Source organism: Nipponia nippon, unplaced genomic scaffold (genome assembly GCF_047370975.1).
Source record: "Nipponia nippon isolate SJK-2023a ecotype South Korea unplaced genomic scaffold, ASM4737097v1 scaffold_36, whole genome shotgun sequence".
In the NCBI taxonomy this organism is placed as follows: Eukaryota; Metazoa; Chordata; class Aves; order Pelecaniformes; family Threskiornithidae; genus Nipponia; species Nipponia nippon.
In genome coordinates this window covers 577,376-590,504 of record NW_028262354.1, presented here as the reverse complement: position 1 = coordinate 590,504, position 13,129 = coordinate 577,376, and the positions used below count along the sequence as shown (strand labels likewise).

The 13,129-nt window shown below is 55.8% G+C and overlaps 1 protein-coding gene across 1 annotated transcript; it reads right to left on the bottom strand.

Moving 5' to 3' along the window:
• Window positions 1–1,425: 1,425 nt before the first annotated feature.
• Window positions 1,426–10,171, bottom strand: LOC104014421 (methanethiol oxidase). The gene is made up of 13 exons (XM_087771907.1): window positions 9,662–10,171; window positions 7,668–8,559; window positions 7,369–7,422; window positions 6,826–6,938; window positions 5,500–5,685; window positions 4,876–4,996; window positions 4,605–4,787; window positions 4,131–4,309; window positions 3,625–3,703; window positions 3,223–3,344; window positions 3,030–3,122; window positions 2,655–2,773; window positions 1,426–2,015 (listed from the first exon to the last, which is right to left on the bottom strand). The coding sequence occupies exons 2-13, from the start codon at window positions 7,669–7,671 to the stop codon at window positions 1,853–1,855; spliced, it is 1,416 nt and encodes a 471-aa protein (XP_087628033.1). The 5' UTR covers window positions 7,672–8,559; window positions 9,662–10,171; the 3' UTR covers window positions 1,426–1,852.
• Window positions 10,172–13,129: the final 2,958 nt, after the last annotated feature.

Below are 13,129 nucleotides of genomic sequence, written 5' to 3'. Positions count from 1 at the left end.
AGAAGGCCCTCAAAGAAGGCAGCTCTGGACGATCAGAACGGGGCACCACGCTCGAGTGATCGTGATGCTGAACAGCAGCACCCCAGGGTGCACAAGAGGGCTGTAGCAGTATGTCTGCCCATGAGAAGTGCGAAGGAAGTAAATGAAGTTGTGTTCTTCCAAGGTAAATACATAAAAGGCTGAAACGTAGAAGGATCCTCTTTATATCCTAATTTTTGCAACCTCCAGACTAATTATGGTTTTGGCTGCAAATTGTGCCCTTGTGGAGGTGCTCAAGACAAACGGGACCAATGGGAAGAGGTGTGGGTGTGCAGCTGCGTTTCGGAGGCCAGCGGTTGCTGTCCTGCGTAGCAAACAGGCTTACATCGTGCAAGCGGGATCTGGCGTCCTACACAGCACGGAATAAACAGGCGAACGATCTACAACTCCAGTGACTACATCTTCTGAGAGAGGGCACTCTATGGAGAATTTTTAAGGGACTAAGGTCATTTTGCCAACATCATATTAACTCTGTGCAGAGTACTCGGGGTGAAAACCCTAACTACTCTACCTCAACGGTGTTAAGACTACGCTGTCCATGTGAACTGCTCAAGCTGAAACCAATATTCTCACCAGCAACAAGCCAGCCACTTAACAAACACAAGGGATTGCACTGGAGTGTCTACCAAATGTGTTCTTTCAGTCCTTCACGTATCTTAACGCAAGCCCTGCTAAAACCAAAGGGTCGGTTTGGGTGATGACACCACCACGTTGCTTTGACAAGGTACGTTTGTTTGGGGCAGAAAAAGAACAAAAGCTTGCCAAGTTTCCCTATAAAACGTGTGCCTGCAAGAATGCACCAAAACAAAAGAACAAGCAAGGACAACTTCTACCAGAAACTTCCAGGAAGACTAAGAGGCACTCTTGCACAATCAGTGTCCTGTCTTCGGGATTTTCAAAACCCTGATCTTATCATTACCCACTGCTGGCATTTGATTTCCCCTGAAATAAGTTTGAAAGGCTTCAATGAAATAAGGCACGTGAAGATCTAGCTGATGCGACAAGCAATTTTATTTGTGTTTAAAGCAGAACACAAGAGCAAACCAGTGTCAGGGAACAGGCACCTCTTTTCACAGTAAAGCACTTCGCGCCCCTTCAGCTGTGACGCGCACCGGCCCAAGGACGTGACAAGCGAGCCGGGGGGCTCTCGTGCCCGGGGAAGGCTATCCAGGAACGACCTGGCTGAAGAACAGCAGCTCAGACGAACCGGGCGCTTCGCTTTCTGTTGCCTTTGTTTCCAAGGCTGAACAAGCTCCAAATCGTAACCGAGAGTTCGACACCCTGTTAGCGGCCCCGGCACGAGACAGCAACAGCTCAGAGGCTGGGGACGCCAAGGCAGCGTCCGACGGGCCTGTGGCGATGAGGCGAGGCACGGCGGGCGTGCGGATCTCTGCCGAAAGGCGCTGTGCGTACTGCCCGGCTCTGTGTCGGAGCGGCTGCCCGGGGCTCTGCTCGGTGAGCCCTGCCGATCTCTGCCGAAAGGCGCTGTGCGTACTGCCCGGCTCTGTGTCGGAGCGGCTGCCCGGGGCTCTGCTCGGTGAGCCCTGCCCAGGGCTCGCTTTGCACTGGAAACAAAGGGTGCCTGGACTGACGGCTCAGACACACGGCTGGCAAGGTGAATCCCAGGCCACGTGCCTTTGCTCACTGGTCTGCCTGAACCAAACCCTCGCACAAAGGCAGAGCTTCCGTAGCTCAGCTTAGCAAGAACCTAGACTCCAGCAATGAACGGGGACCCCCAAGCCCAGCACCCTACGCTCTTTCTGAACGGCTGCACTACAGGAGAGAGAGAAGAAGGGAGTCTTCCACGGGGCGCCTAGGCCCAGATATCGGAGGTGGAATCCCCGCAAGGGAAGTGGATGTCATGGGCCAGGCAAGGCCCATTGGGCTCCTTTCCAAAATCCACCAGGAAGTTCTTGTTCACGGTCAGGCCTCCCTTCTCCGTGTCCACATCAATCTGCAGCATGACAGAGCCTTCCCTGCCAGGGGACGAGAGCGCAGCTATTACAGACAAGCAAACCGTGCTCCCGCTCGAGAGATCCTGCCCTTCGCCCTCCCGTCCCGCATCGAGGAAGAGGCTTTCTCCTAAACATCTTGCCTTCTACGGGGCAAAGGGAGCAGAGGCCCGGGTTTGTGGTGGCATACACCAGCGCTCACGTTGTCCTCCTGACTTCTCAATGGACGTGAGCAAACCGCTAGGCATGATGTGACAGGCAGCCTGGAGCTGGCCTTTGTCCTGCAGATCACCGTCTGCGTTGCTAAATCAAAACACCTCGGGGGGATACACTGGGAGACGCTGTAGCAGAGACGTGGCCTGCCTCTCGGAGATCCACACGTGGCTCCGCTCCACCTTTCAGGCCTAAACACTTCTGCTCTCCCAAGCAAAACCCTGGCACCGCAGCTCCGCACAGGCAGCGGCTGCACCTTGCCCAGCCAGAGACGTTTGCGAGTCAACTGCACGGGAGATTCAACGCGAGGAAGCTGCGGGGACGACGTTAGGAGAATCTGGCCCGCTGCAAGCACAAACGCATCCCTGCAGCCCCCCAGGTGAGGCGCCTTTCCCCTCTCTAGCAGAGAGGCCATGCAAAAGAGGCCGCTTCCCCCCCGAGTTTTCTTACTTGACCATGTTCGGGTAGAACTGCTTGTCCCATGTGCTGTAGAAGGAGTTGGTGACGTACAGCCTCTTGCCATCCAAGCTGAGCTGCATTTTGCTAGGGCCGCCGTACACTCTCTTGCACTAAGGCACAACAGACAGCAGCGATGTTACCGCCTTCGTTCTCGCAGCAGCCGAGCACAAGCGCAAGCAGGGGCGGGGGAGCAGAGCAGAGCAGAGCGGAGCGGCCGCCTCCCCTCCTCGCACAGGCAAGCTGCCCGAGCTGCAGACACATGGGCCGCCGCAATGGAGACCCGCCCCAGAAAGCCTGGGCAGGGAATTAGCAGAGCCGAGCCCAAGTCCAAAGGATGCCAGAGGGCAAAGCGGACGCAGAACTCACCTTGACCACCAAGGGCTCCGGCTGGCACTTCAGCTCTTCGTCTCTACACACGGTCACGGGTCCGCCTCTGAGGATGCTGCCTCCCACAAACACCTGTGAGCGAGCCAGGGGGAGACACGTTGCCTTCTCATCCAACCACCACCGCGTCCTGCTACGGAACCCGCCAGCGCGAGCCCTTCTGCTCCTGCCTTACCTGTCCCACCAGCCTGGGCTTGCAGGTTTTGGAGAGCTCGTACTGGCGGATGTCTCCGTGCAGCCAGTTGCTGAGATACAGGTACTTGTCATCCATTGAGATGACGAGGTCAACTGTGAAGGCTAGGGCACAGAAACAAAGAGCTCCAGAGAAGGCAGCACCAACAGCGAACGTGCCTCGCATCGAGCCCCGGCGCGCGTCTCTCCCCGCCCTGCCCAAGCGCACAGGCTCCCGCTGGGGCAGCAGCGTCTTCCTGGGGGTGTGCACAGCCCCTCAGCCCCTCCACAAGCCTTCCGTCCTGTTCACGCAGCGAGGCTCTGAGGGGCAGCAGCGGCCTTTGCCAAGCTGCACAACACAACGCTCGGGGAGGAAAAGGGGAACGCCGCCTCGGGGCACACGAACCTGGCATCTTGGGCATAATCCATCCCGTCACGTCCTTGGCCGGTATCCGAATCGCCTCTTCTACTGCCCAGTTGTCTCTCTGCACAAGAAACGCAGGCACCGCGCCGTGAGCCTTCCTGGCTGCTCAGGCAAGAGCGCTGCCCTGCACGCACACGCCTGCACAGCCAGGCAAAGCTGTCTGAGGAAGGCTACCGCCGCCCCCAGCTACCACGAGCACACACAGTGAGGGACAGCACCGGCTGACACCAACAGCGAGGCTGGGCTTCATCGCTCACATTAGGCCCCCAAACGTTGGTCCCTGCTGGTCACCATGGGCTCCCGTGGCACTCAGCGGAAGAACAGGCTCCTCGCATTCTAGCCTACCCGTCCAAAGCAGGCTCTGGATGCCGCCCTCTCCACACGCCTCCTCCTTTCTCGCTGCTACCCCAAACTTCTTCTGCACGTTTCTCCATCACCCTGCAGCTCACCACGGCCCGGTGCCCCCCGGCTGCTGCCACAACACTTGCCTCGCACTTGTAGAAGCGGTAGACGATGCCGCTCAGGGCACAGCTGACGTATCCCTCGGCAGCATCGGGGTTGTGGAGGAATTTAACGCTCAGGGGCAGAGAGTCCTCCCCCAGGTCAAAGCACTGGGTGAGGGTGCGGCAGGACAAGTTCCACACGTTCAGGCGGTGCCCAAAGACCCCTGAGGAAAAGGAAAACCACGTCAGAAGACGGGGGGCTACCCATGCAGACTCATTCCCCCCAAGACGCTCCCAGGCAGGGACAGCCATGGCAGCGACGAGCCGGAATAGCAGAGAAACTGCAGAGATTTAGGGCACAGCGGGAAAAGACAGGGACCAGCCTGACTTAGCAGTACCAGTGCCTGGAAAATGGGCCGTTCGGGGACGACTCTGCCTGTCCCCTCCCTCCGACCCCATCCACGCCCTCCCACCACCCCAGTAAGTTCTGCCTCAGCACCTGCATCCGTATTCCCTCACCTTTCTTCAAGTCGTCAGGATTAAACCCGTACCCCGCACGTTTTAGGACTAGGCCGGCAGAGCTGATCAGCACATTGTGGCGTGGCTGGAACCAGAAGTCGTATCCACTCGGGGGGGTCTCACACTCGTTTTCCCAGTTCCCCTTCAGCTCAAAGGTCTTCCCATCCAGCACAATAAATCCACCTGTCATACAAAGGGGATGCGTGACGAATCACACACTCCGCTTCCAAACCAGTCGGTTCGTTCGCGGAGTTATTTCAGGGCAAAGTACCTTTCGCATTGCCAGCCGGATCCCCGACGTTGGCAATCAGAATATCGCCATTAGGCAGGCTGCGAGGTACGTTGAGGTATCCCTTGTTGCACTTCCAGAAGACATCCGCTGGCTCAATCATCTGAAAAAAGCGGGGGGACACACTTCAGCCCCCGACTGCTCAGCTCACTTCACGCTCCCTGGCAGGGCCCTTGGCCATCGGAGACTTCTGAAAATCGCTGGCGCTTGCAGGAGCTTTCTTCCCAAGAACTCACACTCGCTAGGCCCTGCTCCTCCTTGGAGAGGAGCACAAACCGCTGAGCTCCCCTCTACGCAGACAAGAACGCAGCAACGCCTAACTCAGAGCAGCTGCTCTGTTGGGGGGGGGCAGGCGTGGGGTGTTGCATGGCTTCCAGTTCCTAGGCACTCTCTGAACGCAACGTGTACAGGGAAAGGACCGCGATGATGATGGGAGCCTGCCTTGGCCTGAAAAGCAGAGAGCTGAGAGGGAAACGTCACCCAGCTCTCTAACACCAGGGCGGAAGAGAAGATGAAGAGAGAGCCCTTCTTCCCTGGGTATTATTCCAGAAGCACCAGTTCCCAACTCCTTCCCAGAAACTTGTCTTTGAATCGCCTCAGGCATACCTTACACAGCTTGGGAGCCCGGCACTGTGAACCCACATCCACCACGTAAATGCGGGAAGAAATCAAACAGGGCAGAATCAGCTTGGTCCTTTTCGTTGTGATATTGTCAAGGCAGGTGCAGCCAGTGCTCCACCCCGAGGAATGCAGCTCGTCTTTGAGGTTGGGCATGGGCAGGCGGTGGATCACCTAGGCAGTCAAGGCAGAGTTAGGGTTCACTCAGGGAGGCACGGAGAAATGGGGACCCTAACGCTGGCAGATACTTCTGTCTTGGTAGCCTCCATTTGACTGTAGCTGGGACTGCCTCCAGAGACTCAGGGAGGAGTCCGCTGCCCCTCGCGCTAGCCACTGCCCTTTTTAGGGTACTGTGTGCAGCTGTGAAATGTGGAGATTCTTTCAAGAATTCCTCACCCCATGCCAGTAAAATTCAGAAAATCACGTATATGAAGAAATGATGAGCATCAACTTGACAAAACTGGTGCATGGCTCTGCAAACTCCTCTGAAGAATGGAGTTCAAAATATGTTAAAGACTTTCAGAAGCCTATATTGGCTTTAAAGTGCATTTTTTTCTAAGCTCTTGTAGTAAAGGGTTAACCGGGTCATATGTACACCCTTGATGTAGATAACCTGCCTTTGCAGCCTTCAGAGAGAGGGAAATGCCGATTTCCCATTGAGGAAGACAGCAGGCAGGTTGGCGCAGTGCACAACAGAACATCTCCGACAGTGCAGCGCAACAGAAACGTGCTCAACTCTGCAAAAGTGCTGGATACCCTAAGCCACCTGGGTCACCAGAGACCATTTGCCATGCTGAGCAGCCACTGGCAGGGTGATGCCGAGCACGTGCTCAAAAGCTCACTAGCAGCACCGAGATGCTCTGGAAGTGAGTTGGGAAGTGAGTCAGAGCCGACTTGTCCCCAGGACACAGAGACGGAGATGGCTGAACTAGAGCCAGGCCTGCAGAGGACCGTGGAAAGAGAGCAGGAAGGTGAGATTCCTAGCAGACAACATCCCTGTCTCACACGTAACACCGGGGAGAAGCAAGAAGTAGACCTGCCACGACAAAACTCACGTGGAGTTTCCCAGACAGGTCCTGGCAGGACATGAACAGGCAGGGGGCAAGAGTCAAGCCAGGGTGGATGAGAGAGAAAGATGCAGGAAGACAAGAAGGTGCAAGGCATAAGCAGGCAGCCTGCATGAGAGAGCGGCGATCAAGCAATCTGATTGTCCCCAGCAAAAAAGAGTAAATGTCCTGAATCGGGGGACACTAGGAAGCACAGAGCCCGCAGCTGGTCACCAGCCCAATAAAAACACAGTCGAGACACAGGTACCTGGCAATAACATGGAGATCGGGGGTCAAGATCGATGGTGGCCAGGAAGTCAGGTTGGTCGATGCATGTTTCCCTGTAGGTACAGGTCACGTAGGCAACCTCCTCTCTAGGAGCTGGGTACACAGAAAGCTTGCGTTAAAACATGCCATGAACCGGCCAGGAAGGAGAAGGAAGGCTTCGACAGCCTCTCAGATAGGACTGAGCTTATTTTTCTGGATGTTGCGACCTTCCTACAGGCAGTTGAACTAGATGGTTGTTGTAGGTCCCTTCCTGCTGCAACTATGCGATGCTATGCTATCCATTCCATTCCATTCCATTCCATTCCATTCCATTCCATTCCATTCCATTCCTCCTTGCTCCCTGAACCCTGGTTCCCTTACTGACCCAGGGGTAAGAGAACAACAAAAGCCCATCTCCGTATCGTTACAGTTTTCGCCCTTTGGGGAAGGGACTCGGCACACACGGTTACTAACGGTGGTCTCCACTGACACCCAGCTCTTTCCCACACACCGCCCGTTCCCAAACACGCCCAAGAGGACTTGCCTTTCACAACGTCCGGGCAGGTGGGGTACTCGTAGCACTGAACTCTGCATCTGTCTGATTTGAGAAGAAGAGAAGAATAAAATGAGAAACGTCCACGTCCTTAAAAGGTGCCTGTGCAGAAGACTCTGTCCCACCCGACGGACCTGCTCCCACCCCAGCTGCCTGCCAGCTGCCAGCTGGGCTCGGTTTCAAGGTGGGACGTCTCCAGCCTCCAGGCAGTGGCTGGGGCCAGCTCCAGGATGGAGCTACCAGCCTTGGAGCTGCCGTGGGCCGCGGGGAGGCTGCAGAGTCTCTCTTACCCATGCTGAAGGCCGCCTGGCTCACTCTCCTCAAGAGCAGAGGTGCTGGAACTGGAGGTGCAGCTTGCTGTCTGCCTCGCCGGAGTGGGTCGTGTTGTGCCAAGGCTGCTCCGAGGGCGCCTTATATGCAAGGCAAAGGGGTGGGGGGAGAAAGCAAGCTGCCAAGGGAGGAGCCATCGCTCCCCGGCGTTTGGGAGGTGCCAGACCAGCGCTGCGGCTTGTTTCCGCCTTGCTAAGCGCCAATCTAGAGGAAAAATCTGCTGCTCCATGCAGGTCTTTTCCTTAAACACAACCTCCCGTATCTGATCCTGGGGCTCTGCTCATTTCCAATGGGGCTTCCTTGGTTCCGGAGGCCTCCGTGTCCCAGCCGAGGCACGAGCTAATTAAAGCCGTCCCCCATCCCCAGGTTGCTGCCATACAAATGTGCAGCGGCTGCAAATTCCACGGGCGGGATGGGAAGTCCAGCTAGATAATCGGCCCCACCAGCAGCCTCCTGGAGATTACAAGGTTTGAACATACGGAGGCCACCAAAGGCACCGCTGAAATCTGGACCCTGACAGAAGGCACGTCTCTGTCGGAGGGCTGAGCTGAAGACACGGCGTCAGCTCAGCAAGCCAGGCCCAGAGGCGCCTCTACCAGAAGAAGACTTTCTGAGCTCGAAGGACCGCCGACTGGGCTACAGGGCTCAGGGGATGGAGGGGGCCTCACCAGCACCGAAATCAGAAGAGACTCGAGTAACGTCGACATCTCCCACACAGCTGGAGAAGACACCAGGCTAGACACGGGTGCCTAAGGAAAGACGATCTGTGCCCTCGTTGAGGCAGCGCTTGCAAGGCCTAGACACGCCTGCTGCCTCTCAGCTCTGTATCTCCACGTGGGAAAGCCAGCCCGCCTGTGGAAAAGAGGAACCTTTGGGATTCAGGGCAATGCAGCAGAGGGAAACAGCGCCTGAGCAGTAGCCGCTTCCTCTGCCCACCGCTCCGGTCAATGAGCACCCACGGCTCCATGGCAGGCACCAACACTGAAAGTGCCTGGCACCCGTGTGGCTGGATTACATGCCAGCTGGACTAAACTGCCACAAAACTCCCACGGGAACAGCAGAGACCTCCGATAAAGGGACTGAGGTGCTGGAGAGAAGAATTTTGGAAGAAGGGGCCCCTCCTGAGATCACCATGAGCCTGGCTGCCACCAGCTGCCCAACTAAAGCAGGAAGAAAACCCCAAGCGCCGTGGAACGTGAACGAGTATCCTATCTTGTGGAAGACTTCCCTCAATCCGTGGGCAAATTGCAAAGGATAAGTAATTGCTGCACGTAGGAATGCAGAAACATCTGACAGCGCCATTAAAGAGCCCTCAGGAGATCTCTATCAGAACAGATAGCCCATCTCATTAGGGCTGTAATTAATGGCTCTCTGGTTCCAGAACAGCACTTTAAATGTGCGACAGGCGGACATGGGAGCAGCCTAGTGCCTGGCACCAGTGCCCAGCTTTAAGCAATTTCTCAAATAATTAGCGCACTCCCCAGAGGCAGGTGGGCCCAGCTTGCCAAATGGTTTCTTTCAGGCAGTAGGAAAGGAAAAAAGTTCTTATTCACGCAGACTCATTCTCAATCCTTCCACAAAGAGTGGAAGTTTCAGTTTCCAGGCTGGCAGGATGCATGGCCTGAACACGTGCTCCAGGCAGGGCGGACCAGAGGATGCTGCCCACTGAATGACACTCAGGACTGATGGGAGGATGCGGCCGCAGCTCTGGTCCAGCAGCCGCAACAGGCAAAAGGCAGAGCAGAACTCAGCACGCAGAAGCATGAGCTGAGCTGGGGGCCAAAGGGCCGAAAGGCCAGCAGGGATCTGGGGGAAACGAGGGGCTGGCTGGCATTTCCCTAACCTAGCAGAAGGAAGCCCTCAGTCCAGGAGCAGCTCCATAGCCGGAGCTGTCCTCCTCAGAGCAACTCAAGACGGCCTTTCCCCCTCCTCTGCTTGCCTGCGCAGAGCTCACCATTGCTCTCCCACGCTGCTCTGAGCTGGGCACGACTGCCCATCCCTCTCCAGTCAAAACCAAGAGAGAGCTTCAGGCCTTGTACCCGACTCGCTGCCGTCCTCGTTTGCCGGGCTGGCAGGAGGCACAACCAGGCCCAAGGACGCACGAGAAGCTCCTGCTCCACCAGAGGCAATGTCAGGTGCTCGGCTGATGCCTCCTTGCATGCTTCTGCTGCCACGATGTGCATGTCTCCCTGCACCTTCTTCCTGCACCTGCACACCTGCTAATTAAAAAGTTCATTAGTCTTCTTCCACTCATTAGCAAAGTTTGCTGGCCATCCTCTTTGGCTTTCCTCGGTGACGTCTTTGGCATCCCTCACCAAACCAAGCTGTGGGGCGTAGAGTTTTCTAATTAAAACTGATAGGAGGAAGGATAAGAGCAGGCTCAGCAACACCAACCAGCAAGCGAGCGATGGTTAGCGGAGAACACGATCGGCGTGGTCTGCTCTCGGCCCAAGAGAAGCTCCCCGTGGCAGGCAGAGATGGGAAGCCATGACACGGCAGAGCTACCAGGGGCTTCGCTGTAGAGCCCACACGGAGGTGGCAGCCGCTCCCCTCCTCCCAGCCATCTCTTCCAACCCTGACAGGGAAGAACACGCTGTGATTTTGATAATGGCCAAGACCAGGTGATGCAATCTGATGCAGACTGGCACAGCACATTAAACGCGTCCGGAGAAGACCTTGCTTCACCAAGGACACCAGGGCTGCTCTGAGCACCCAAGCGAGAACTCCCCCGGCTACGGGAGCAGTCTCCAACCCTCCCCTCTTCTCCAGGGACGACGTTCCCTCGCTTCCCACCTCACCCTGCCGTAGAAGCCTGGAGGCGCCCCAGGCTGCCGGAGTGTTGCGCATCCTCTTGCATTCTTAAATCCCCCTCTCCTACGCTTCTGGCCTGGCCTCCACGCTCTCTTCACAGCCCTCTGCCACATTCAAACAGGTCAGCGAGGCACTAAGCGCCATGAGAGCAGCAGACTTTGCAAAGACTTTAGCCAGTGCCAGTGTCCCAGCAAAAAATGCCAGCAGAGGTACGCTGTCCCAGACCTTCCCAGGCTCCATGTCTCTCAAGGGTTTCACTGTGTTCCAGTCCATTCCCCTCTTTGGGAGCAGAAGGAAAACCACACCATCAAGCCCTTGAAGATGTTGTGAAACAAGAGCTTTGCTGGCAAACTGTAAATTCATGGTGCGGGGGAACACAGAGCAAAGCCAGCTGAGCTCACCTCCCGCCAGGGCAGAGGGGGGAGGCAGAGAGGGAGCAGGAAGGGGAGACTCCGGGCAGACAACGTCCCTGCTGACTGCGGATCCCCAGCGGAGCAGCAAGAAGCCGATGGCCAGCGGCACAGTTCACTGCACACAGGCAGCAGCAAGACCCAAAGAGCTCCTGGGGCAGCACGGAAGAGCCGTCTACCAGAGGCAGGTGAGACAGAAGCACCCAGTGCTCAAAACTTTGGTACAAGCGGTAATGCCAACAGCCAGAAGGGCAGAGGCACGTTTGAGACAAAAGGCAAATGTTGTTAAAAGCGGGCAGACTATGCAAAGCTAAGCTCCACCACCCTGGATCCCGATCACCTCACCGAGCAGAGACAAACCAAACGTCCCAGGGCCACCGCACTCGCGCCAGTGCACGCGGTGCCCTCCGGCACATCGCTTCAAAATCACTGCCAGGCACGGGCTGCAAGGTTTGCTGCGGGGAACATCAGCGTAGCGCAACTACGCTGCTTCTCCCTCAAGGCACCTCTCTGCCTTTTTCCCACCACGATTTCGGCCACCCCTTCCCCTCCCAATGAGTGGTTTGCTGCTGGAGCAGGAGTCGCGGGGAGGGGGCCGAAAGGGCTGGCCAGCAGCAGGGCAGCAGCGGCATCACCCTTCCCCACTACAGCCCGCAGCTACGGCCGGACAAAGCCATCCGAAACCCACACCTTAGGTTGTGATTTCAGCCCCCGCGCAATGAGAAGTGACGCCAGGCTGCCGCTGAAGGGCCCTGCCGTGTGCCGCCGAGGGAGCTGGGCGGCGAGTCGCTTTTTTGGCAGCGCAGTTTTCTGCCGGATCAGCTCCTCCAGCCGACTCCTCCCACAACCACACAATCGCTCCATCTGACACAAGAGGAGTGGCAGCACCGCGCAGCTGGGGAGGACGGACGAGCAGGACCTGCTTTTTCTCCTCTTCCGTGCCTCTGCCTAAAGACAGGCATTACAACCTTCCTTAAAAGTCCCTGCGAGCACTGCAAATCAGGCTCCAAGCTTGCAACAAATGGAAACAAGAACGGTTGTCTTTCCTCCGCTGATGGAGACGCAAATGCAAACCAGGAATGCACGTGCTGAGCAGTTTACCCAAACGTTTCAGGTTCCACTCCAAGGACTCATTTACACTTCTCTGGACATAACAAGGCACTTCCCTACACTCTGAAACCCAAAAGTAGGAGGTCACTCTTCACCAGAGAAGTAGAGAGCTCAAGGTAGCAGACCAAAAAACTGTTATTTTTTTAATGGCACCTCTCATCACGACTGCTCTGGCTTCACTTAAGCAGAAACTGTTCTCCATTTTATAACCTTCCCAGCTAACAACTGGGATATAAGATATCTTGCTGTCCTCCTGCACTTGTTGAAACTACTACAAATAGGCTGTCTTTCTGGTATAAACACATCTGCTTGTCTTGGACATGACCTAGCAGCAGAAATATAAATGAATCTGCAACCTCAAATTAACAATGAATGAGTGAAACCCAGGAAATAGCTGCTTCTGAAGGAATAGGGAAGCTGCACTGTGCCCTCCTGTGGCCATCTGGAAGATCATCTGCTTCCTTTAATGCCAAAAACTGAAGTTATGCTGATGCACTCGGAGGCAGTTTGGAAGTACCATGAACTGCAGAAGGTCATGTTCACTGGCTTCTTCGCATTCTTACCGACTTCCCAAGAGATCGCGATTGCAGCAAACAGTACCAAACAGTGCGTGCAGACCCAGTTTTGTGCGCTTGTGAGTGAGGATGGATCTTGGCCAGTGGGTCAAACCTCTACAACACTGCTGAATGAACACGTATCTTTCTTTGACCCACCACATATCTGGACCTACTCTGCATTCACCAACTTACTTTGTTTCGCTGCATTTGTTTCTTCCACTTCAACAAGTGAGAGAGAGACGGCAGTCAGTCATCAGGGTAAGGTTTCCCACCACCTTCAGAGATTCTCCAAACAGCAGGCATTTGGCTACTGTCTGAAATTCTGGGGTCCCTTTCCAATGGCCTCTGACTGACTGTGGGTATTTACCGTGACAGCGTCCCCTCAGAAACTTCCTTACAGCTAGTGAAGGTGGTGCCAGTACAGCCAGGGGAGTCCCTGGTAAAGCTCACCTTGCAATAAAGTAGACCCAGACAGGCACACATACTAAAAGCAGAAGCTCTACTATGGACATGGATCCCATAAGCATGGTGAGA

Excerpts from the sequence above, each read along its gene's own strand:
- LOC104014421 (XM_087771907.1), bottom strand. Across the intron at positions 3,704-4,130 it reads ACCGCTTCTACAAGTGCGAG|AGAGACAACTGGGCAGTAGA; the intron begins GCAAGTGTTGTG and ends TTTCTTGTGCAG. Across the intron at positions 3,123-3,222 it reads AGCCCAGGCTGGTGGGACAG|GTGTTTGTGGGAGGCAGCAT; the intron begins GTAAGGCAGGAG and ends GCTCGCTCACAG.